The 27,976-nt window shown below is 35.4% G+C and overlaps 1 protein-coding gene across 1 annotated transcript in view; it reads right to left on the bottom strand.

Moving 5' to 3' along the window:
* Window positions 1-27,976, bottom strand: part of LOC122400487 (neural-cadherin) — a 355,065-nt gene that overhangs the window by 313,653 nt on the left and 13,436 nt on the right. The window contains exons 9-11 of the mRNA XM_043401991.1: window positions 27,671-27,862; window positions 22,019-22,209; window positions 3,233-3,422 (exon numbers count right to left, since the gene is read on the bottom strand). Coding sequence (XP_043257926.1) covers window positions 3,233-3,422; window positions 22,019-22,209; window positions 27,671-27,862 — 573 coding nt within the window. The remainder of the gene's footprint in view (window positions 1-3,232; window positions 3,423-22,018; window positions 22,210-27,670; window positions 27,863-27,976) is intronic.

Genomic DNA, 27,976 nt, shown 5'->3' with positions numbered 1-27,976 from the left:
ATTCTATTTTCCGTTCGATTCAGTCTCGTCGCTAACTTTCGGTTCAAGCGCAATTAATTAGCAACAGTGACGTTGAATTTGGTCAGTTTGTCAGAGAATATTGTATGTTTCTACGTACTGGATTCAAATTGTAATTACGTGCTTAAAATTAAACTCTTCGACCCCGAGATAGCAAGTCACACTCACGTGCATCTATAATATTTGAATAGCCATTGCTATAATATTTTTTTAAAACTTATAAACCTGTATGTATAGTTTCAAATGTTTAATAAAAAAGAAAAATTCAATTTCTGTATTGCATACGATAAAAACCTAAATTGGCACCAATTTCAGATCGATGAAAATAGTCTACTTCTATGTATATTTGGATTGTTTTTGTGATTATTTTAACGTGAAGTATAATTTTACAATGTCGTTATTAAATAATTGGTGCAAAATTGTATATTTCATAATCCCTAATGGGGCAGGGAATGCCATCAATTTAAAAATGTAAACTCCAATAACTTTCAATTTAGCTTTCGAGAATAATACACTTTGTTCATTTCATCTGTATTTGTAAGTATAAATTGTGAATAACGTAACAGTAATAAATGTTTATTAAATGCGATTAAATTATTTCTGTTTGACACAAGGGTCGAAACATTTAAACAAATACACAATTTAAATTATCCTTGTTACTGCTACATTCCTCATAATTTATTTTAAATATAATTAACATTAAATAGCGATATTTAGAAATCTCAAAATTAATTAAAACATCGATTAATAAATTTACTTACAAATAAAAATGTGTTCTACAAAAAAGAATTTAAACGGATCACTCCCAGTTATTAATTTCTTTTTAAATGGATATTTGTTATACGTCGAAATCTCCTTCGCCCGAAGAAAACGTAAATTCGTAATAACGTTTAAATTTAAGCAATTTATGCATCTCAGTAAATTCCCCTGACATGAATTTTCAATTTCATAATGCTGTCCACTTTATCGCCGTGAATGGTCCTGAGAATTTCAGGATACCTCGGGGCGGATGGGGTGGATTTTAAAAATATTCTCTCGGGCAAAATGAAAAATGGAAAAATGTCTTTTCACTCTTGAATAAGCATTAACGCAGAAATCGTGAAGAGCCCGTACTCCATCGTTATCCCCGTGGTACTTACTACCTCGGATGTACAAGCTACAGATATTCCATTGCAGCAGAACTACTGAAATATAAATAATACCGCGATTCGTAAGCGGATTTCCAAGTTGCTCGGTTCTCAGTTTCTAAAAGGATTAAAGAACGGTGGTTATTTAATCGCGGAGATTGCACTCCGCGACCACTCAAAAATTTCGAGGAGAATACACACTCGTTGGTAAATGTCTTAACTGCATTCAATTGCTCGTGCTTCGAACACGAAGAGACTTTTACTGCTTGCAACAACTACAACTTAATCGAGATTCGATGATTACTTTGAACATTTTCTAACGGTTTCCCGATATTCTACAGGGTGGGTCACCTGTGACTGAAAGTTGAAATATTTTCGAAACTGCTGAATGGCATTCGAGGGTCGAGTTTTTTTTTTAAATCGTATGTTTCTTGATACACTAATCAATTCAGCTGGTCATTCTCTATGAGGAAGTATGAAGCTAATTGTACCGAAAAACCTTTACTTCAGGAGATATTTTGATTTAAATATTGCGGATGATACAACTGCATGTTTTTTGTTTTAATTATGTGCGGTATTTTTTTTCTGTAAAGCGATAGAGGCTAGAAAGTAGAATTTATCTGTAGTATTTTACGTATTACTATGTTTACTACAGATGTTTACTAGCCTTGGTTTCAAGAAGGAAATGCAACTGTTTTATTTATTTTTTATTTGTTGAACGCTATCAGGGTTATTTGAAAGGTTGTTTTTTTAAAATAGGAACCTGTATTTGATGTATTTTTATTACCAAGCATTTGTATGAAACACTTCTTCATCAAATTTTAACTTGGAATGATATTTAATAAAATACAAAATTTATTTAATTTAAAAAGAACAGGGATTGTAGATTTCTGGATACGTATTACCCAACTTAAAGAATTTTTATAGGTAAATGGCATTTCATTTCAAGATCTATAGACATTTTGAAAACTAAAATTGTAAAACTAAAAGTATATCAGGGATTGTAGATATTCATATATGTGTTACCCTATTTAAAAAATTTGTATAGGTAAATGACAAAAGTCCATCTAAAATAAAAGACACTTCTTTCGACTTATACAGAGATATTAAATGTATCAGAGGGACTAAAAACTCCTGTATACAGGGTGTTCTGCCACCTCTGGGAAAAATTTTAATGGGAGATTCTAGAGGCCAAAATAAGACGAAAATCAGGAATACCAATTTGTTGATGGAGGCTTCGTTAACAAATTATTAACGTTTAAACTTCTGGCCGTATTGAATTTTTTTCTCGAAACTGGTTAGAATTTCGAGAGTATGTCTATTCACCAAAGATGATTATAATTGACCCCTACAGCCAAAAATAACTTTCTTAAAATGATTTGAAATTTTTTAATTTAATTTTTTAATAACTTTTTAACGAAGCCTCAATCAAGAAATTGATATACTTGATTTTCGTCTTATTTTGGTCTCTATAATCTCTCATTCAAATTTTTCCTAGGGGTGGCAGAACACCCTGTATATGTATATTATCCTATTTACAAAATCTTTACAGGTAAATGACTTTTCATTTTAAGATATATAGACACTTAGAACACTAACAGTATACCAAGGACTGTAGACTTTTCTATACATATTAATCTATTTAAAAAAATTTGACAGGTAAATGGCATTTCATTTTAAGATCCATAGACATTTAGAAACATAAATAAACTGAGAATTAAGTAATATGAAATTATCAAGACTCTAAACTGTTATTAGCTAGATTTTCGTGTATTATATAGATTATGGACGTCTTATTGCACCTATTAAAAAATTCTCTATCTATTTAAAAAATTTTGATAAATAAATGGCATTTCATTTTAATATCCACCGACATTTAGAAACTTAAATAAACTGAGAGTTAAGTAATAAGAAATTATCAAGACTCTAAACTGTTATTAGCTAGACTTTCGTGTATTACATAGATTTTGAACGTCTTATTGCACCTATTAAATTAAGTACGTAAGAAATTATCAAGACTCTAAACTGTTATTAGCTAGACTTTCGTGTGTCATGTAGATTTTGAACGTCTTATGTTGCACACGTACCTCGACTCGTATTGTTAAATTGTACTCGTTTATGCTTTCGTAATCCAACTGATGATTAACTTTGATGTCCGCCCACGTGACGGACTGATCGAGCCGTTGCTGCAGGTAAAACGTGTGAAGCTTGTTGGTCTGCGCCGTGGATCCAGGCATTAGCCGGTAAAACACCGTCGGATTATTCTCGATCCCCGAGCTGTCGACACACACCAGAGTCACATGTTACAAAATCAAGCCAGGTTCGCAATCAGCTCCGCAGCGGAGTCGATTTAACAAACGGAAACGGGAAACGGAAACAGAAACGAGAACGGAAATCTCCTAGGGTAGACATATGTGTATCGAAAAAATACAAGGCTAGACAATTTACCGACTAGAAGGGAGACTGGACGTAAACAATCTTGAAAGATCACCATGCGATTCATCGACTGTACCATCCATTCGTTTCTTGTGTTCTATTTCCTTTTTCATTTCTTTCCATTTTTTTTTTTTTTTCTACCCGACAAAATGAACCTCCCTCCGATCGAGTATTCATAAAAAAAAAAGTAAAAAAATAATGTAAAGAAAGGTACATCGGAGGTGAGCCGCGATACGATCGAGGGATTCGAAGTAATTTGCCTTAATGCGCCTCACTTCCGGTCGTCGCCTGCCTTTTCCGTTTCTAGTGCGTCTAGGTCGCACGTGATCAGAATTAAAGTGTTAGTACGTCCACAACCTAAGCACACCGCGATCTCGAAAGGCGTTTTGCAAGTAACGTTGTTAATTCTAAAGCTACCGCCCATTATCCGCGTCCCAGCGACCACCCCCAGCTTTCTGCGAGCTGACTCGTTAGGGGTGTCTCGCCACGCTGCGCTGCGATGTTCGTGTCTCTCGTCGTACGTTCGTTTCATCGTGTTTGGCGATCCTATGGGGACTGTCGAGGGAGGTTGGATCAATTTTGAGAAGTTCGAACAATCGAGATTTGCTGGCAGTTCTACAAATTGGTATCGATTCTACGTGAAATATTAAAAATGATACGACAAAGTATCCAATTGTTTATACGAAATTAAAATTAAATTAAGCTCTTCGCGAAACGTTGCAAAATTAAGAAAATTTATTTCGTCGAATTTTTAAAGACTATATACCGTGTCGATGCTCTCGAACTTCGTCAAAATTTTAATGGGAGAATATAATTTTTACTCGCTGACTTTCAATCCCTTTAAGCCTAAAAGAACATGTAATACTGTGGATTTAGCAAATTATCTATTAAAATTATTCTAACTACCTTTAGATTTACTATATGTATAGATTGTAATATTTGAAAATTTTACATACAAATATTTCGAAATGTGTTTTCAAAAAATTTTAAGGTCAACTTCATTTCTTTTAAATAGATTTAAAGAAATTCATACAGGGTGTTCGACCACCACTGGGAATAATTTTAATGGGAGATTCTAGAGGCCAAAATAAGACGAAAATCAAGGATACTAATTTGTTGATGGAGGCTTCGTTAAAAAGTTATAGAAACATTTCCGGCCACACAGTATATTTTTGGTAAAGGATTTTTTTATCGAAAATACGTAGGATTTTGGAGGTATGCGTATTCACCAAAAATGATTGAAATTGACTCCCGCAACCAAAAATAATTTTTCCAGAACAATTTGAAACTTTTTAATTGTGTCGAAAGTAGCTGTCGATTTTTCTTAAAAATGCGTTTTTGATTTTTAATAATTTTGTTTAGCACACTATAGAAAAGTTGTCTAATACTTTTCTGTAGATATCCATGAGCTCTACTTCAGAAAAAATTTCATTGAAATATATTCACTATTGTAGGAGTTATGGCTGTTTGAAAATTGGGCCATTTTTATGGAGTTTTTCTCAATTTGCGGGGTCAAGGATCAACTTTTCGAATATTTTTGGAATTTCTACATATTCTTCACTAAAATACACGTTATATGCTATTTGAAACATTAAATTCCTCCAATCCATTCAGAAGTCATGACATTTTAAAAATTCGCATGACATTTCTTTCTGGCCATAAATTACATTTTCAATTGGGAATTTTTTTCTCGGAAACGCGGAGGATTTTGAAGGTATGTCTCGTCACCAAAAACGATTGTAATTAACACAAGCAGCTAAAAATAATTTTTTTAGAACAACTTGAAATTTTTTTTTTGCCGAAAAATTAGGCACCTTCTCAAATTTTTTTCTCGAAACTGCGTAGGATTTCGAGGGTATCTCTATTCACTATAAATAATTGTAATTGACCCCCGCAGCTGAAAATAATTTTTCCAGACGATTTGAAATTTTTTAATTTAATTTTTTAATAACTTTTTAACGAAGCCTCAATCAAGAAATTGATATACTTGATTTTCGTCTTATTTTGGTCTCTATAATCTCTCATTCAAATTTTTCCCAGGGGTGACTGAACACACTGTATATGTGACGTTTCTGTATCAAACTTCGTTTTAAAAAATTTAACAATTTAATAAAGAATTTTTAAAAGCGACAAGTTTCTCTCAAAACTTTCGTAATTTAAAATTAATTCACGATTAATTCAAGATTCCTAAAATCTGGAATTATGCTTGAAGCGATTAAAAATTCAGCGAAATACCCTTACAAGAACAATGGAATGTAATCGATTATGCGTTCGCTTCAACTTGTACAAAGATGGCCAAATTATTAAAGTAGTCAAAATTAAAATGTTCTTCGAATGTATTCAAACGTTCGAGAGAAATTGAAGTTTGCTCTTTCAAGATTACGAGTCTCATAAATTTTTGAAAAAGATGGATTTACAACGCTTTTTTAATCGAGTTATAGTTTTGTTACAATTCACACAAATTATCATAAATGAAATCTTGTATTTAAGGAATTGTTTTCAGAAATGATTCAATCATACTTTAACTAAACGATGTATGATCGTTATCTTACTCTATATATTTAGCAGATTACTAAATACGAAAAAGCGTCAATATATTATAAAAGCAACTAAACATCTAATATACTTCTTAAGAGCAACACAATGTAATTGACGATGAATTTTCCGAAGATAATTTTATAGTTACTACTCGAATGATGCAGTGACTTAACGATCCTGGTTTCTACTTACTTGATCATTTGAAGAATCCATTGCATTTTACGTCGAACACGGGTAATTTCTAGCTCGTGTTCTTATAAGAAACCTAGCAATAAATGGGACAATCGAGAAAGTTGAATACATTTGACCTTGTTTGAATACATGTGAGACCTTGTTTCGATACATCCTTCCAACGAGATTTGCTTCAAACTTTCAATAAACAATCACAATACTTGTACCTTATTTATAACATAACTTTCGGAATTTAGGTCCATCATATTTTTATTGCTTAAGGTTTCAATACCCATCATTCGTGAAACAGAAAGGGAGGAGCAACGTGATGAATGAAATTCAATGCGTTTCTAAAGAATGACGTTTTCCAATCGAACGGTTTGAACCTACTTTAATAAATTGGCCAGTTGGACGCCGCCACCGATCATTATTGTTGCCTGTATGGCTGCTGTGTCATCTGTTAGACGTTTGTGGATGGCTGCTCGTCGAGTGCTCGAAAGACCCGAAATTAATGGCACCGTTTGTCAGCGCGATTGACCGCCGGAACGTCGCTTCGAAGGAACGTCGAAGAAGGAAACGGAACCTCGTAACCAACGTACACGCGTCGACGAACGTCGGACGTCGTCGTCAAAATTCTGATAAACGCGCTGGACGCAGCAGCCTCCCCGTGTTGAGATTTATGAGACGATCATTCATAAAAGAGACCACTCTGCTCGGCTTAACGAAAGTAAATCAAGCTTTGCATTAATTTGTAGACGATTAATGCCGTTTGATCTCAACTCCCAGAATGTTTGCAAACCCCGGGTCGAGCTATTTCAAACGCGATTTTGCAGAGAAAATCCCACGAGAAAAGTGAATCCTTTTTCGCTCCGTCAACTGACATACCTCTGCTCCGCTTTTCCTGGCTCCGATAGTTAGCCGAACTTTCCCAACGATTTTTCAACTTCCTACTTCGAGATTTCGAATTCTGACCGAGATGTAAACGACAAAAAGTCTTACAATGATTAAAAATAGTGGGGAAAGAGTAAGTTTTTGGATAAATTTTCATTGGTAACTAATCTATGATATTTGAGAACGAAATCATGTACCATACTCGTTAAAAGACATCGAACAGGTGTGCTTTATCGAGAAACTGTTGTAACAACGATAGGGTTGCTTGTTTCGACATAATAACGAGTAGATTTCATTGTAAGTTCAAAAATGAACAATTTTTAGCAAGGAACAAATAATTCTATTTCGTGTACTTAACGTGTATATTGCCAAATACACTTAATAACTCTTCTAAAAGTATTACAATCATTATAAATAGTGGGGAAAGAGATAGTGTTTGGATAAATTTTCATTGGTAACTAATCTATGATATTTGAAAACGAAATCATCTACCATACTCGTTAAAAGACATCGATCAGGTGTGCTTTATCGAGGAGCTCTTGTAATAACGATAGAATTGCCTCTTTCGACATTATAACGTGTAGATTTCATTCTAAGTACAAAAATGAACAATTTTTAGCAATAAACAAATAATTCTATTTCGTGTATTAAACATATCGATTGTTAAATACATTTTAAAAACTCTTCTGAAAAGTATTAAAATAATTAAAAATAGCGGGAAAGAGTAAGTTTTTGGATTTTTCATTGATAACTAATCTATTATATTTGAAAACGAAATCATCTACCATACTCGTTAAAAGACATCGAACAGGTGTGCTTTATCGAGGAGCTCTTGTAATAACGATAGAATTGCCTCTTTCGACATTATAACGTGTAGATTTCATTCTAAGTACAAAAATGAACAATCTTTAGCAAGAAACAAATAATTCTATTTCGTGTATTAAACATAGCGATTGTTAAATACATTTTAAAAACTCTTCTGAAAAGTATTAAAATAATTAAAAATAGCGGGAAAGAGTAAGTTTTTGGATAAATTTTCATTGATAACTAATCTATTATATTTGAAAACGAAATCATCTACCATACTCGTTAAAAGACATCGAACAGGTGTGCTTTATCGAGGAGCTCTTGTAATAACGATAGAATTGCCTCTTTCAACATTATAACGTGTAGATTTCATTCTAAGTACAAAAATGAACAATCTTTAGCAAGAAACAAATAATTCTATTTCGTGTATTAAACATAGCGATTGTTAAATACATTTTAAAAACTCTTCTGAAAAGTATTAAAATAATTAAAAATAGCGGGAAAGAGTAAGTTTTTGGATAAATTTTCATTGATAACTAATCTATTATATTTGAAAACGAAATCATCTACCATACTCGTTAAAAGACATCGAACAGGTGTGCTTTATCGAGGAGCTCTTGTAATAACGATAGAATTGCCTCTTTCGACATTATAACGTGTAGATTTCATTCTAAGTACAAAAATGAACAATTTTTAGCAATAAACAAATAATTCTATTTCGTGTATTAAACATATCGATTGTTAAATACATTTTAAAAACTCTTCTGAAAAGTATTAAAATAATTAAAAATAGCGGGAAAGAGTAAGTTTTTGGATAAATTTTCATTGATAACTAATCTATGATATTTGAAAACGAAATCATCTACCATACTCGTTAAAAGACATCGACCAGGTGTGCTTTATCGAGGAGCTCTTGTAATAACGATAGAATTGCCTCTTTCGACATTATAACGTGTAGATTTCATTCTAAGTACAAAAATGAACAATCTTTAGCAAGAAACAAATAATTCTATTTCGTGTATTAAACATAGCGATTGTTAAATACATTTTAAAAACTCTTCTGAAAAGTATTAAAATAATTAAAAATAGCGGGAAAGAGTAAGTTTTTGCATAAATTTTCATTGATAACTAATCTATGATATTTGAGAACGAAATCATGTACCATACTCGTTAAAAGACATCGAACAGGTGTGCTTTATCGAGGAGCTCTTGTAATAACGATAGAATTGCCTCTTTCGACATTATAACGTGTAGATTTCATTCTAAGTACAAAAATGAACAATCTTTAGCAAGAAACAAATAATTCTATTTCGTGTATTAAACATAGCGATTGTTAAATACATTTTAAAAACTCTTCTGAAAAGTATTAAAATAATTAAAAATAGCGGGAAAGAGTAGGTTTTTGGATAAATTTTCATTGATAACTAATCTATGATATTTGAGAACGAAATCATGTACCATACTCGTTAAAAGACATCGAACAGGTGTGCTTTATCGAGGAGTTTCTATACCGACGATAAAATTGCTTGTTTCGACATTCTAACAAGTAGATTTTATTGTCAGCACGAAAATGGACAATGTATTGCACGAAACATCGATACACGGAGCAAAAGAGATTCTTTTCCTCGTCTTTTGAATTCTTTACGTGCGTTGCTAATGTACGTCTAACAGATGCAGCAAAAGGATGTCGAAGGTGATTGTTAAGGAACGACAGTGTCAGTTGAGTAGCTCGTAAGCGTGATCCCTTCACCTCGGATTTTTATCCGTATGTGCAAGATACGTGTGAACAGTCGTAACCCCCTATAAGTGGCATAAAAAGCGAGTAAAAGAACACCATCGAATCGCTTTGACAACGAGACGAAATCAGTAACGACACGAACGGAACAGCGTGAACCAGTTTTACCCGAAATCGGTGCTTAAATTGTCCCGGAACCATGGTGCGTGGTGTTTGGTGTTTCAGCGTGATAATTGTTAAATTAGCGTTGAACACAGAAATTCTCTGGTCATTGTTTTCGCCCTTGTTCCATCATTCTCTAAACATTAGAGGTTCGATTGGAAGCCAACTTGACACTCGCCTTTCTTCGTCGTTACCTGAGGCTCGATCGTTGGCCGAGTCGTCAAACGAGTTCAAACGGACGCCTAATCACCGCGGGCGCGCGCTTAAAACTAACTGGACCAATTGCAATTTATTCACGCGTCGGTCGATCGCGACCGACTCGATCGTCTAACGATGTCCGGGAGATGCTCTAACTAGGAAACTCTCAAGTGTCTAAGTTCTTGCAGAGCTTGCCGCTGATTAGCGCAAAAAAGTTTGACCGGCAAAAAACCACTACGAGAACACACTACGCTCTCGAAAGTAACAAAAATAGAGAACAGAAATAGTGTTTCAATGAGAACGAGAATACAAAATGGGTCGTACCAAAAGAAAAAAAAGAAAACAATGAATAAAAAAAACGAAACAAAAAAAAAGAAAAAGAAAAATTAGTCACTTTCAGAACAATACGGTAACCTACCGCAGATAAGCAACTGACGAAACATGCCCAAAAATTAATACGGCATTCACGTAATGTACAATACGTATGTATGAAGTATATATATAAGATGTATACGTAACGATGATCTATAGTCGATGCAAATCTCGCAACAAATTGCAAAAGAAAAGGGTCGGTGGACGGAATAAATGGCGAACGATGCTCGACAATAGGACGCAAACATCGTCAAACACGAATATACGAAAATAGAATACGTACTTAGAACCAGTTCGATCATTTTGGAAATATTTATTTTACCAGAATTTTCATTGATGTTCCATAGTTCATGGGGGTTACACAATTTATTATTTACCCTCTTATTTTTTGATGTTAAATATTTTTTCGAGTAATTTATATTTAATTTATTACACCTTAAATTTAAAGGTTTTCTTGTTTTTTATTATAGTATTAGATATATAGACAGGGAGCATGACATGAATAAATATCTTGTTTGAACTTGTTTGAAGGTACTTTGTAAATCGTACAATTATATTATAAGAATCTAACATATTTCCATATAAAATTCTTTCGAAAATAAAGTTACTTTCGATGTCAATTGTTACTAAGCCTTCCATTAGAAGTGCACTTCTTACTAATTTATTTAAAACAGATTAAAGAATACGTATAACCCCGTCACTTTTGAACCATGTAACATTCCTCGAAATTAATTTCTACCAAAATCAATATTGCAGGTTTGACGAACGGCTTCTAATTACGCGCGCCATCTTGTATTGCAAGGGTGAAGAAATATCAATTCCCAATTATGGGAAACGTGGTACGATTAGTAAGTAGAATATTGATAGTGCGAAATGGCTTTTATTTAGGAGGAATGTGCAAAACCTGTAACTTTATATACTTCTAATTATCCCTATTTAAAGCTTTTGAGGCCATTACAAATTTTTTATAAAACAGACAATAAGTTCCATGTTATGTAAATGTTAATGCAAATGAAATTCCATATTTATTGCATATGCATATTCGTACGTAATCTTTTATGGGGTTTTATTCACCTCTGCAATACACCTGACGCTCGAAGCGAAAAACACGATTAAAATTATTATTATTCGCGTATTTGCATCGTGCGCCGTTCGTGATACGGAACTGAAAGAGTGCGAATGACCCCGGGTCACGCGACGACAAAAACTAGACGAAAACAATGAGTGATAAAGAATTTTGAAAAAAGCCAATCCGATGCATGGAAACGTAAAAACTGAAGAGAAGAACGATGGAGAAGAAACGGAAAATATGGGGAATCGCGGTGCGAGTGGAAAATATTTTTACTATTCGTAAAACATGCCCAAAAATGATTTACGACACGCATATCTATTTACCAACTACATGAGTTTCAATAACTTCCGCTAAATTACAGTGATGATTCTTAAAATGATCATCGCTCTGGGATTGGCATATTCATCTTTCAACGGAGACGAAATACGAATTCGACATCAACAGTCTTTTATACCAACGTTTATAATTGCTCGAAAAGACTCAGAAACTACAGTCTTCTTTACAAATAAAAATTCATCTACTCTTGATAAATATACTCAATGTTACGTATCGCACGTAGATATTCCTTTTAAATACATATAATGTTCCTCACTTACATTATATGATTTGAATCTAAGACGCTCACTTTAAATAATGAAATAATTATTTAACACGTTCACTGCCAGATGGAAACTCTATAATTTTCTGTAAGACTAAAGTTTTGATTTTAGACCATTGTAAACTACGTAACCTAAAATTTGTTTCAGTACTTATTTTTGAAATCCTGCTAAAATTCAGAAATCCTACCCAAATTTATTTCTCTCCACATCTTAACTTGAGAATTAATTTTCCCAGTTCCATAATGGAAAATCCTGTCATCCATATGTGGGTGACGTGGCAGTCAAAGTGTTAAAGGAGGTTCGTGGTAGGTGACAGATTGAGAACCACTGTTTCCTAGAAATCGTCTCCGGAACTCGCATCGTTTTTTAAATATCTTTCACACTCCGCTGACTCCAAGGGGCATCCCATCAGTTGGAAGGGACAGAGACGTTCAACTTACGAACCATGTTCATTTTAAGAATCATTGCTGTATCTGGGACGATCGGTAGAACAAAGTCCCTCGCGTTCCTCGCACGTTAATCCTTCACTCGATTACGCGATGCTATGCTCCGACGAATGGCCGATCAGGGACAGATTCCAGACTTTAATTTATGAGCAGTATGAGCTCGACGAGAACTCGAATGAACGACGGTTCGAGACGTTTCGTTACAATGACCCGCGATCGCTCGGTGATTTATGAACGCATGGTTGCATAGCGATTTTCAGGAAACATTCATAAACGGATTTGAAATTCTCGATCAGATTGTACGATATACATATATTGCAGATTAAATATCTACTATTTACGTTATCACTCGACTCCTTTTTTCGTGAAACGAGTACGCATCAACTACGATGATTTTGAATTTCTGTCGCGTTTTGAAACATGAGAAACTAAAAAAGATGTTTTAAATGTGTTTCTTAAGGTATAAATTCTATGTATAACATGTCGAATATTACAAGCAACGGTAAATAACGTATAAAATTCTAAAATTGTATCGAATTTCTAATGCGTTTTGAAACATGAAAAACTAAAAAAGACGTTTTAAATATTTCATAAGGTATAAATTCTATGTACACCATATCGAATATTACAAGCAACAGTAAATAAGATATAAAATACTAAAACTGTATCGAACATGAACAAATTTTCTTTAACCCATATTATGCAACAGTTTGCAATATTTTCAAACACCTGTCACCAAAAGAAAATATCGTGTAGGAGAACGTAAACGGTCTGTACGATCGAGAAACATACGAATTGTAGCTATTCGTGCACATACAGTGAGTGTAAAAAGTATTCGTACACTAGTCAATTTGAACAAAAACTATGCAGAACTTTGTTTATTACAAAAGTATGTTAACAAAAACATACATACATATTCTTAGAAATCTCTGGAACAAATGTCATTAACAACAAATTATTTATTTATATTTATTATGAAAATATTAACAAATGTCCAGAAATTGACCTAAAATATACGCGTAATAAGTATTCGTACAGTCTTTGATTCGTAACATTCCACATAGAACAATTACAAGATAATCCATGATATGTAAACATACTTAGCATCAGTATGTCTGGAGACACTGTCGGTATAGGTAGTATCCTGAATTCAAACATTATCAACGAAATTATCAGTAAAATGGGACGAAAACGCAAGGAAACCTCTGATGAAGAAAGGAAAATTGTTATAAATTTACATAATAAGTGTAAAACACTGACAAGGAACCATCGCGAACGGTCCGGCTTCGATTTTGATGAAACTTTGTACACTTATAAAGCAGCCAAAAATAATCGACACGTATTTTTTTTTAGCTGCGGTAACTCGAGTTTATGGGGTGAAACCACCCCTTGAAGTTTTGGCTCGAAACGGCTATCTCGAAAACGGAAAGACATACAAAAAAATTGTTAATGGGCGAGGTTAATGGTTTCTTATGTACAATAACATGGTGTTAAAAAATTTAAAAAAATACAATTTGTTTATAATAAAAAAAAATTTATTAACTTAATTTTTCATTTTATTGAAATTTTCATAATGACAAAAAATGACAAGCATTGTATTCCAAATCCATTGGTATGCGATTTCTTAAAATTGCCTCCTACAGTTTTGCAGATTTTGATGATTTACATCTTGCGCGCACATCCATTATGGTAGTAGCCGTTCTAACTTTGATTTGAATGAAGCACTGTAGGCTTGCACTACTTCTAGAGGACAAAATCGGGAAAAATACAAGAATACCAATTTGTTGATTGAGCCTTCGTTAAAAAGTTATTAAAAAATTAAATTAAAAAATTTCAAATCCTCCAGGAAAAAATTATTTTCGGTTGCGGGAGCCAATTACAATCATTTTTGGTCAATACATATACCCACGAAATCCTACGCACTTTCGAGAAAAAAATTCCTAATCGAAAATGTAATTTATGGCCAGAAATGTTTTCCGAAAATTTCATGCGGATCTTTAAAATGTCATAACTTCTGAACGGATTGAAGGATTTTAATTTTCAAAAATGCAAACGACGCGAATTTTAATCAAGAATACGCAGAAATTCTAACAATGTTGGAAAAGTTGATCCTTGACCCCGCAAAATGAGAAAAACCCCATAAAAATGGTCCAATCTTCAAACAGCCATAATTCCTGCAATAGTGAATATATTTCAATGAAACTTTTTTCTGAAGTAGAGCTCATAGGTACCTACAAAAAAGTATTGGCCAACTATTTTGTAGGGCGTCAAACAAAATTATTAAAAATGAAAAACGAATTTTTAAGAAAAATCGACGTGCCTAAAATTTTCAGCGAAAAAAAAAATTTCAAATCGTTCTAAAAAAATTATTTTCAATTGCGGGAGTCAATTTCAATCATTTTTGGTCAATATATATACCCCCGAAATCCTACGCACTTTTGAGAAAAAAATTCGAGAATGTGTGAAATTTTTCAACAAAATTAAAAAATTTCAAACCATTCTGAAAAAATTATTTTCGGTTGCAGGGGTCGATTACAATCATTTTTGGTCATTACACATTCCCCCGAAATCTTGGGCATTACGGAGAAAAAAATTCAGTACGGGCGGAACTTTAAACGTTAATAATTTCTTAACGAAGCCTCCATCAACAAATTGGTATTCTTGTATTTTTCCCGATTTTGTCCTCTAGAAGTAGTGCAAGCCTACAGTGCTTCATTCAAATCAAAGTTAGAACGGCTACTACCATAATGGATGTGCGCGCAAGATGTAAATCATCAAAATCTGCAAAACTGTAGGAGGCAATTTTAAAAAATCGCATACCAATGGATTTGGAATACAATGCTCGTCATTTTTTGTCATTATGAAAATTTCAATAAAATGAAAAATTAAGTTAATAAATTTCTTTTTGTTATAAACAAATTGTATTTTTTTAAATTTTTTAACACCATGTTATTGTACATAAGAAACCATCAACCTCGCCCATTAACAATTTTTTTGTATGTCTTTCCGTTTTCGAGATAGCCGTTTCGAGCCAAAACTTCAACGGGTGGTTTCACCCCATAAACTCGAGTTACCGCAGCTAAAAAAAAATACGTGTCGATTATTTTTGGCTGCTTTATAAGTGTACAAAGTTTCATCAAAATCGAAGCCGGACCGTTCGCGATCAATTTCTAAAGTTTTAAATAGACCGAGATCCACGATTCAAGGAATCATTGACAGATATGGCGATCGAAAAACTGTAAAAAATAATCCAAGAAACGGACGTAAACGAATAATAAATGAGTATACCGGCCGATGGATAATTCGAAAAATAAAGCAAAATCCAAAGATAAGTGCGGTGAAAATCACAGCTGAACTTAAAAATGATCTGGACATTAATGTATGCAGTAGCACAGTGCGTAATTTTTTACGGGATAGAGGATATCACGGCAGAGTAGCTCGTAAGAAATATTTCGTAAATGAAATTAATAGAAAGAAACGATTGCAATTCGCGAAAGAGTACGTTAATGTTCCTATGGAGCACTGGAACCGTATTATATTTACCGATGAGAGTAAATTTAACATATTTGGGTCAGATGGACGATGTACAGTATGGCGGAAAAAAAATACCAAGTACGAAAAAAGAAATTTGTAGCCGACCGTAAAGCATGGAGGAGGATCAGTCACAGTTTGGGGCTCTATGAGTGCGAGCGGAGTTGGATCCCTCCATTTTATCGATGGTATCATGGATCACAAAATGTACATCGATATTCTAAAAGAGCATCTTCAGGTTAGTGCAAATAAAATGCAGTTACAGGGCAATTATATATTTTTGCAAGATAATGATCCAAAGCATAATGCTTATAATACACGTCAGTGGATCCTATACAGGGTGTTCGGCCACCTCTAGCAAAAATTTTAATGAGCGATAGTAGAGGCCAAAATAAGACGAAAATCAAGAATACTAATTTGTTGATGGAAGCTTCGTTAAAAAGTTATTAACAATTAAATTCAAAAATTTCAAATCGTTCTGGAAAAATTATTTTCGATTGCAGGGGTCAACTACAATCATTTTTGGTGAGTACACATACCTCCGAAATCCTATCTAATTTCGAGAAAAAAAATCGAGTAGGTGCTGAAATTTTTCGGCGAAAAAAAATTTTTCAAATCGTTTTAAAAAAATTATTTTCGGTTGCGGGGATCAATTACAATCATTTTTTATCATTACACATACCTCCGAAATCGTACGCACTTTCGAGAAAAAAATTCCTTACTGAAAATCCAATTAGGTGCCTAAATTTTTCAACGGAGAAAAAAAATTGCAAATCGTTGTGGAAAAATTATTTTCGGTTGCGGGGGTCAGTTACAATCAGTTTTTGTCATTAGACATACCCACGAAATCCTGCCCACTTTCGAGAAAAAAAATAGAGAAGGTGTGAAATTATTCGAGAAAATTAAAAAATTGCAAATCGTTGTGGAAAAATTATTTTCGGTTGTAGGGTTCAATTACAGTCATTTTTGGTGAATAGACATACCCCCGAAATCTTGCGCATTTTCGAGAAAAAAATTCAGTAAGAGCGGCACTTTAAACGTTAATAACTTTTTAACGAAGCTTCCACCAACAAATTAGTATTCTTGATTTTTGTCTTATTTTGGCCTCTACTATCGCTCATTAAAATTTTTGCTAGAGGTGGCCGAACACCCTGTATAATGTGCCGCAGCAAATAAAAATCCCTCCAGTCTCCAGACGTAAATGTGATAGAGCACTTATGGAGTCATCTTGAAGAAAAAATTCGAGACCATCACATTTCTTCGGAACAAGATTTAAAAAATGCACTTTTAGAGGAATGGAACAAAATTTCTAGTACTATAACCAAAAATTTAGTAAACTCAATGCCGCAAAGGCTTAAAGCGATTATACAATCTAAAGGAAATCCCACTAGATACTAAAATAGCAAATAGACTGATTTTTGTTACGTTTATGTACTAAAATTTATAGTTTTTGTTGTAAAATTAGAAGCGTACGAATACTTATTACACATATATTTCACGCCAATTTCTGGAAATTTGTTAATATTTTCATAATAAATATAAATAAATAATTTGTTGTTAATGACATTTGTTCCAGAGATTTCTAAGAATATGTATGTATGTTTTTGTTAACATACTTTTGTAATAAACAAAGTTCTGCAAAGTTTTTGTTCAAATTGACTAGTGTACGAATACTTTTTACACTCACTGTATATCGTGTACTGTGGCATCGTTGCACGATCGAAAGACAAAGTTCCGTTCGTGACATAGACTCGTGGGTTTATGACGTGACATATGACGCCAGGAGAATACCACAGGAAGAAATTGGCACGCGTTTGACGTCCGAGCGATCGCGTGACGTTATGGGCGATGGTTTGCACTGAGTCTACACAATGGAACGCGCCCATCCCTATATTGCACCAGCAGCACGTGGTCACGGCATCTGGCTGAAAATCGCACATAATTAACCGATTCGTTCGTACCGGAAGTCCATCTGTTTCTAGATTGTTCCGTTCGAACACGATACGAAGAATGCTCGAACCACCGTTAACAACGACTATAAGGCTGATCTTTTGGTAGCATGTCTAGAAACATTTGCTCTAAATAAACCCTAAAGTACACTAATTAAGTATATCTCTTATACAGAATCGTTCATGATTTTTGAAGAGAAAACAGAATTCAATAATTTTTGCTTACTAAATGGATTGTTCGTACAGCAATATGTTCTCTGAGTAGAAGTGTCCGAGTACTTACAAACCGAGTCAAACCAATCTTGATTATTCAAACAAACTTGATCATCCAAGCAAATTGTTTATTCAAACTAACAACAACAAATTATTATATTTGAATAGTACAGTTCACTTGGGTAAGGGATTTGGATAAGCAAGAATAATTCTATAATTCTAAATATTAAAAAAAAATACCTATTCATTTGAATAACTTGAGGTGGTTTGATATTTGAATAGTTTTCTATAGTTTGCATATAGGACAGAAAGGGTGAAAACTTTAATAAGTAATGTAAGTATAACTCTTGTAATTAACATATAAGTTTCTAACTTATTACATTATAGTAATTCTCACATTTTGTATAAACAATCGAGTTGTTCAAATAATTGGATAGATTGACTTTTCTCAAGTTTCACAAATGTTTGACTTGATTTGAATATCAAATACTTGAATATTACAAGTGCTTGAACAGCTCTATTTCTGAGATACAAAACCGAGCATAAGAATTTTTAATTGCACGTATGTAATATAAGTAGAAACATTTTATTAAGAATTTTATTTCTTCGTTAATCAATTACTGAGAATACGTTTTCAACATTACGTACTGCTTGATCAGTCTATTTTTACTTGAATCATATGTTGCATAGATATACGTTATAAAATTAAACAAACGAATCAAAAATATAAATATTATTAGAATGTTTTTAAAATATTTTCAATGCAATATTGCAAATGAAATTACAACATTGCGGCTGTATAACTATTATATTCCATGCTATATTGTATGTTTTCAAACACCAAAGAAATGCAACAACCTATAACACATACATACTTTAGTATTAACTCAGTTGATTATAGTCGCATAATAATGTATAAGAATAAAACATGAATATGGTCCTTAATTGAAGATTAATTATTTGACATAACTAATTTTCTAGCATTAAAATTTTCTTATTCAAAAATCAGGTTTACAATTTATTATTCAATATCAATTTTGTTTAGTTATTTGATGCAAAAATATCATTATATGTTCTCTTGCACAGTAATGGGTTTTTATGATTATAAATAATAGAAAAAAACCTGTACGTATAGACCATAAATTATAATCATGCCGAGTCCAATTACTGTAAACAAAAGTAACTTCATTGATCCAATAAATACTTTCATAATAATAATGTACCTTTAAATTATATAATCAGAAATTGAAACTAACTCAACTTCTAGAGCACACAGTCATAGATCGTACCACTACGCCATTGCTAATGCAATCATCCGATATCAAGCTGTTCTAACAATCCAAAAATCCATGTAAATCATAATACAAGCTTCAGGATAAAGCATCATCATCACTCGAACAACGCGCAAACACCTGTTTTTGCGTGTGCTCCAAACTCTCTCGCGAGCTTCGTTGCCAGTGCCGTGATCCACAAGAACCTCAATTAAACAACTTCACGAAACCGATTAATGCCGTAGTAGTTCACGTAGTCCGTTATGGCATCAAACCACCCCCGCGGTGTAACGAAACATCGTCCCGCGCGTATACTGGGAAATAGAAATCATTACCCTCGAAGATAATTCAGAATCACCGACTAGGATTCTTTTTAGAAAGGCTGTTTCACTGTTCCATCTGATTTCTTATCGCTCAAACTAATAATTATTAGCATTACTATCGACTCGACAGGTAAACAGAGAACAAAAAATATTTGTAATAGTAGACTCAATAGTAGACGAGACACTAAAGACTATAATTTATTGGTTCGTCAAATATTTATATTGCTCTATTATAGTGAAATTGAATTTCTTGTATTGAATTCTGTAAATGTAAAAATTTCTAGATTGATCAAACTAGAACAAATGATATTGTAGTGCAGTCTAGTTTAGTATTAGTTTATATACACTCAATCTAGAAATTTTTACATTTACAGGAGTGTATATAAACTAATACTAAACTAGACTGCACTACAATATCATTTGTTCTAGTTTGATCAATTGACCTGATTTGATGTAATCACCTTATTTGATCTATTTTTACTATAATTTTCATTCTTACACGTTTCTATTTACATCAATAATAAATGAAGTAGACAACAAGCTTGGTCACGTTATTTAGTTTCTTTCATTACAAAACCAATTTTATTTTTCTGAAAATATGTTCTCGCTCGTGAAAAATGTTAGATCTTGGTTAATGTTTCTAATTTCACATTTAGTTTCTAGTCTTAGTTTCTAGTTTCAAATGTCGATTTTTTAAATCCTAAAAGATACCGTTCTCCATTGAGGTCTGTAAACTATTGAATAGGGGGTGAAATATAATTGTCTGTTCTCTATTTACCTAAGAAGTCTTAGTAAAATCAATATCTAACACTGCAGAGACTGGCAAAATTTTATTCGAGTAATAAATAACTAACATAAACTCACCGTATAACAATTTATTACAAGCCTTTATACGTTAAACGTGAAATGTAATTTAATATTATTATTAAAGTTGCAACATTTAGGGACAAACATTGTTCGTCTTTAATCGTAAATCTAAATGTTCATCCAGATAAGAATTTTGCATATCTCTGAAATCATGCTTCCATCTAACAATTAGCTAGCTGAGCCTTCATTGTGAAATATAATTTCATATAATTTAAGTGGTAAAATTCGACAAAGATCGTTCGTCTTTTAAATTATCATCGAATCAAGAATTTTGCACGTCTCTGAAGCCATGCTTCGGGCGCGTAGGCATCGACACTCGAGTGATCGATTCGCCGAGCGATCGGTTTGAAGTTACTTTTCCCTGAACTCGACGATAAACGAGAACTCGCGACAGATTCACACGCTGCGTTCCTCCATATTTCCTCCTCTCTCATTTAACCCCTTAAAACGAACACTTGTGCTCACCACCTGACGTGTATGCGTGTCCATCTGTCGTATCGCGTGCAGCGATAGGCGGTTCAATTCACCGATCAAATGATCGTCGAAACTTGTAAATCTTGATAGAAAAGAGGACGAGACAGTCTTGATAAACTTGAAGGACTCGAAACCGGTGTTGGTATTTCTCGAGGGGCACGAGTATAACAGAGGCATGCAACAGCATCGAAATACCAGAGAACGCCGTTGTAACTATACGTAAAATATTCTAGATTGTAATATGTTCGCCTGCGCGAACAGGAGATTACGTTAACATTGCTTTACTCGTTCAAGCGTTGGTACAGCTTCTACGACTATACTGGAGAGCCGGATAGAATGTCCCCGGATGAAGGTATCGAAACTTTGTGTCGAGTAAGCTGAAGACCAACAAAAGAACGTCACTCGGGGACATTCTTTACGGCTGCCTGCAGTAGACGAGAGACTTCGAGTGTTTCGAGACGTTCAAGAATTCTGAAAACGATCTGGTCGGTCCGCTGACACGTTCGCTGCCGCGTCATGGTTTCACTAACGAGCTAAAAAGTTAAATCTAGATTAAGTTTCATTTTCGTGGACAACTCGAGGGATTTGGCAGCGAACGTGTCAAAGCGATTCTTTCTGATAAAAGTTTCGCGTCAAAAGTCGTTCATCCGCATAATCACTGTACGCGTGTCTGTGTTTGTGTGTATATATGTGTGTAGATGCGTGTATATGGAATCGTACACAATATCAATTAACGTGCACAAGAACAATACTGCCACGAGATTGCGTGCAGGGCGGGTTCGTGCAGAGCCGCACGGAGCATTAACAGTGTGACAGACCTGGCTTTAACAGACACAACTTTAGTCCCAACGGCCATGTTCTCTTTACAGTAGATCGGGCCATACACTATGTGGTCCCATACGGGCGGATTATTCGCACGGTCCACAACGTCAATCTGAACCTCCACCACTCGCGACGAGACCGGGTAGCCCTTGTCTTGGGCCATCGCCTGCAGCTTGTACATCTCACGCTACACCAGACCGCGTGTATAACAAACGGGAACAAAACACAATGGCGTTAGTGTCAGGCGTAATGACTCGTGGCAGTAAGTATTTTTTATCTCCGGACGAGCGCCAAGCTCTCGACAAACGTTTCAACGTTCTTTCTCTGGCGCGGGGTGTCAATCTTGTGTTCTCGTTTCGTAACGTCTGCCATTGCTTTGCACCCTGGTGTAGCCAATTAAATCATCACGTGTCACACGATAGCTCGTTATACATATGTACCCGTCCGGCTGGACAATTCTCCGGACCCTCTGGTTTAGCCGCTGCCCTCGATTTAGCCCTCTACTAGCGCGATTACGCTCTAAGCAAAAGCTGAATACTAGCGCCAGCTGAAAGCTGAGCGTGCTGAATACGGGGGACGGGCAAAAAAGTCCCTGAGACAAGGAACCGGCGATCGGTGATGCGCCCGCCTCCGTACCTGCGTGTGCTGCACGTGAAAGAAAAATAATAACCCTGGATCTCTCGCTATATCCTCGCCTACCCTATATATATATATATATGTATATATATATACGGATCATCGCGCTAAGGACAATCCGGCATCTGGTTTTCCGAACTCGTACACATCTAAGGATTTTCTTTCCGCTAAAGTCGTCGAAGCCGGTTCGCCCGGCACGTTCGAACCCTTCCGCACCGACGCACGATAACTCCCAAAGAGACAAACAGATTCGATTCATCGGTGCAGACTCCCAAACGTTCCGTAGAGAATCGACTCCCTCGAATTGGTAACAATTAACATAAGTAAGGGATAGACAGTAGTGGTAATAGTAATGGTAGTAAGTAGTTGTAGTAACAGTAGTAGTAAGTAGGTAGTAAGTAGGTAGGAGTGTCCGACCAATCAGCGATCTACCGCGCCGCGCTTGACCATGCATGCTTCAGCTCCCGTAATGCATCATGTACGAAATAAACAGGAAAACGCTATAACGTAACCAAAGGTCGAAAACTTACGAAACGGCCCGGACGGGGGTAAATGAAGAACTGTGACGGCACTTAACCGATAGAATAGATGGATCGAACGGTAGCTGATAGAGATCGAAAGGAGGGTGTGTAAAGAACGAGGGGATCGAGGCCAGAAAAAAGACGTGTATCTAGAGAGACAGAGAACAGGGAGTAAGCATTGCATGGCACGGCACGGCATGTCACGTGTCTTGTCTCGGTCATGTCGTGGCATACAAACCTGGCTTTCACCGACGTCACTACAGTACCCACTGTGACATTTTCTTTGATGTGAATGGGGCCGTATACATTCGCATCCCACACAGGTGGTTTATTGTTTCTGTCTACGACGTCTAACTCAACGTCCACGTCTGCGTGCCAGACTGGCATCCCTCTGTCGGAGGCCCGTACTCGCAGGCGATAGCTGTCACGCTAGTGGCAAAACATTGGACCGTCAACTCACAGGACACTTTTTCAGGACTGTTGTTGGCGGATGTTTTTTTTTTTTTTTTTGCTTTTTTCGCTCTTTTTTGTTTTTACTTTTTTTTTGCTTTTTTCCGGTTGACGTTTTCACGAAGCGATAAGTCACTCAGCGACGAGCGCGGTCACGGCTGTCGTGGACGACCCGGAGGGTATTTTTTTAATACGCGAGAACGTAAACGAAAGAGATAGAAGAGAGTGAAGGACCATGCAGTCTCGTGTGTATCCGCTTTATCCAGACCTCTTTGAGACATAATCTCTTCGACGCGTCTGCCAAATCGACCTGAAAATTTCTGCCATTATCGAGTCGGTTTTTTTCTTTTACGTGAACATTATTTCCTGTAAGGGATACTTACCCCAGTCTTTAAAATGAAACAGTCGTGAAACGATATCGTTGTTACGATCATAATTAAAACGGTGGTAGACGATCCCCTGTGCCGATAACGGTTCATTTTTATGACGGATGATGAGTATGAAATATGAATTCGTTCGATGATAAATATGCAATTTCGTGTAGCTCTTAACTTAAACGAAAGCTCAGAAATTTGAACGTAACGCATAACGTTTGTTGGTCGAGATGATGGCACGCTAACTACAAATTAAACGACGCAACTCCGTTTCTTAGGTTTTTGGTTGTTATTAAGTGAGTCGATCACCAACCAGGAACCAAGAGTCTGAACAGTAGAGTTAGCCTGTGTGTAGCGTGTCAACATCTCGTCTTGAAATAGTACATCGCTCGTCGATTACGATCAGCACCAATTAATCGACGAATCGATTCTCCTAAACTGTTGTCTTTTGACTTTCGATTTATCGAAACAGAAAAACAGTAATAATAATAAATAAATCTCCAAAGGGTGTTGAGTTTTAAAAGGTGTTGCAGGAGTCTGCGAAATCGTTATCGGCAAAACATTCGAAGAGGTCCTTCACCTGCGGATACGCTCGAGACCAGGACGAGAGAAGAAACAAAATGCGCGATGACACGAGTGAACGAGTTATATCAAAGAAAGATAGAAACTATAAACAAAACAACCCGCGCGCATTTGGTAATCAAAATTACTGACAAAAGTAAAAATGAAAAAGAAACTTGACCAAAGACGGAGTATAGTGAAGAGACAGAGAGATAGAAAGAGAGACAGAAAGTGATAGCGATACAAAAAGAAAAAACAGAGTGACGTCTCCGAGTGACAATAATCATAGAACAACAACAGAGGCGAAAAAAATTAATCGAAACGATAAGTTTTACACAGTCAATAATCGAACGGAAAGGCGCTCTAGTATACTGCAACGAATATCATACTCTTTTTTTTTTTTTTCTTGCGCTGGTATAACAATGCGTTATACTGTGTTCTCGATGCAAAGTGTGAAAACACAAGAATGTAGTTCCTACTTACTGGAAAACAGCCCTTTTTTTTGTCATCATCAAATCCGAAGAAAGTAAATGGTGCAATGAACACAAACATAAACAATAAGAAATTCAAATTAGTTCCTTTACGAAATCAACCAATGCAGGCATTTACATGCAAGCAAGAATGCGTTTAAAGAGGCATCGGGAGGAACAAGGGTGACGTGAAATTAAGAGAGAGATAGAAAGACAGAAACAGACAGAGAGAAAAATAGAGAGCTCGGTGAGGGGAAGAGGGTGGATCAAGGATGTGGTCGGAGTTACAGAGAGAAGGAAAAAAAATTATGACGACCCCTCGTCTGATTCTTTCGTTTATAACGACACTCAAAAACCGATGGACGTTTTTACCGTGGATTAGTTATTACGTTGGCTCGTCGTGTGTATATTATAGATCCGCATATTTTAGTTTCTGTTTCGTTACGACAATGGTATGCCGCCCCAATCACAGAAGAAAAAATGTCACACCACGGACAGACTTCTTACGGTTTATTGTTATTGCGCTCTCGGCAAAAAATGTCTCTCGTTTCTCTTTTTTGTTATTTATATTTAGTTATTTATTTAGTTTTTTTTTTGGCTCATTGTCAGTCACGTCGTGGTTTGCGGGAAAATGATGGACGAAAGTCGGGAAACGTCAGATCGAAAAGTAAAGGGGTACGAGAACAAAAAAAGATCGGAGATATACAAAATGCAAAGTAAACGAGAAAATTGTAGTTCGTCGAAAGAGGACGAAAATTAGAAAAAAAAAAGTCGAACGTATCTCTCGATATTCGTGTTTAACAAAATGCAAACCGTTAAAAAAATTCTGTCGAACATTTGCAAAAAGCAAAAAGGAAAAGGTCAGAAAAACCCGCGAGAGTCGTGAATTTTAGAAGTTTAGAAACGAATGGAACAGAAGAAAACGAAATTGTAATGAAAATTATACGAGAGACAGAGTATGTGGAAGGTGGTGGGGGAAAAGATAGATAGAGAGAGCAGAGAGCAGAGAGGAAGGATGTAGGAGCGAGAGCGAGATCCGTTCCTGTAAAGGAATCAAAAACACATTCATATAAAATATGCAAGCATTTTCAAAAATTGTTTATGTCTGATGCACCACAAAATGCGTAGAGGTTGAAGTACACCGTACGTGGGGCTCAAAAAATGTCGTTCCCACCTGCTCCTGGAAGTTCAAAAAACATCACTTCCCTTTTGAAAAACATTCACATTAGTATTTAGTTTAAGGAGAATAATTAAAGGTAATTAGTTGGGTATCGATCGTTTCCCTTCCTTTTGCTCTGTTATTCGTTCGTTCCTTCCCGTTGTTTCTCCGCGGCTCTGTGACGCGTGTACAAAAACAGAAACAGGGGAACAAAAATTCGACGCAGACATCTTTCTTCTTGGCTAAGGTATGGAAAGTGAGAAAAAAGTGCACACGCTCGTTTCGCCAACGGTCGACTTTTGCCTGGCGCGCGACAAACGTTCACCGGTTCGAAAAAAATTGCGAAAAATCAACGTGGAAAGAAAATAAACGACAGATTCACCCGAGTACGCAAAATCATAATTCGGCCAATCGGGAACACAGATCACGCGAACTGAAGTTTTGAAGGAACAACAGAAAGAAAGAAAATGATCGAACGGAAGCTAGACGAAAAAATAAAATAAAAAAAGAGTATTTATATATAATATATATATACATACATATGTATATAAAAGAAGAAATGGAGAACGAAAAATAGTAGAAGACGTTCGCCGGCGACCGACCACGGCGATAAAAACAAAACTGGACAAGAGGTGTTCGAAAGTTCGATTTGGAATAATGATTATTAATTTTTTGTTTTTCATTTCAATAGGTACTCGCGCCGCGAGCATGTTCTCGATAGAAAGAATGAGAGAGACAGAAAGAGAGTGTTCTGTTGCAAAAATAGCCCGAACGGTCGATCGATTCAGGTACATGAAGCGTTTGAGGAAATCAGGCATAGCTAAGTATTTACCATAGTGAACACATTGTGCATATCAATGGGAATTAAAAAGTTCTATACATGTGCCGTAAAAAGGAAACTCATTTCGTTGCATATTAGTGATAATTAGAGAAATAATTGCCGACCAAACGCATATTTGTATACAAGTTATCCGATCAACAACAAAACGGATTCGTGTTAAAGAACGTAAGTCAACGTAAACGTACAATATATCGGCAGAAGGTGTACACTCAAGTTTGTATTCATATAGTATAAGTACAGTTATAAATATATTATTCTATCATATTATGTGTATACACACTCACATATAGGGACAGCCTAAGGTACGTATATGTGTGTGAGTACAAGGGCACAAATGTTGGAGAACGCGCGGTGCATTCTCGGCTACCAATCGGTTCTTCGTAACAAATTAGCTTTCCCCCCCAACACGTTTAATTACGCTTTGTTCCCAATTAAATACACGTTTCTTGTTTTATCGAACCAAAGTATAATGCCTTACGCTGTACGATACGTTCGTGATGCGATAAATGGTGATCGAAGATCGAAGAACCAGATGTCCCTTGCTCGAGAACACACTGCACTCCTCCAGAGAACGATTTTTCTTGTTACTGTTAAAGAGAGACGCATACGTGGATTATCACCAATAGGAATACTCACGTCTAGGGGCTTCTTTAAGACGATCCAACCAGACTCTGGTTGAATCTCAAAATACTCCAAGCCCTGGTCATTGTTAGGCGAGCTCAGCGAATAGGTTATGGCACCGTTATTGTCGGCATCTTCGTCCGATGCCGACACTCTTAAAATGTTTGTTCCGATACTCGCGTCTTGTTTCACATTTTCTACGTATCTCTGTAAACAGACGAGAATTTAGTTGTAGACGCGTCGAAGAACAGACACTTCACAACACTCATTATAATGTACTTAATTTTCACGTATACCCATTCCTACCATGACCGGCCAAAT

Source organism: Colletes gigas, unplaced genomic scaffold (assembly GCF_013123115.1).
Source record: "Colletes gigas isolate AHSC1104 unplaced genomic scaffold, ASM1312311v1 Colletes_gigas_Sc00018, whole genome shotgun sequence".
Lineage (NCBI taxonomy): Eukaryota > Metazoa > Arthropoda > Insecta > Hymenoptera > Colletidae > Colletes > Colletes gigas.
Note: the sequence above shows the minus strand (reverse complement) of the source record. Positions and strands in the feature narration are given on the sequence as shown.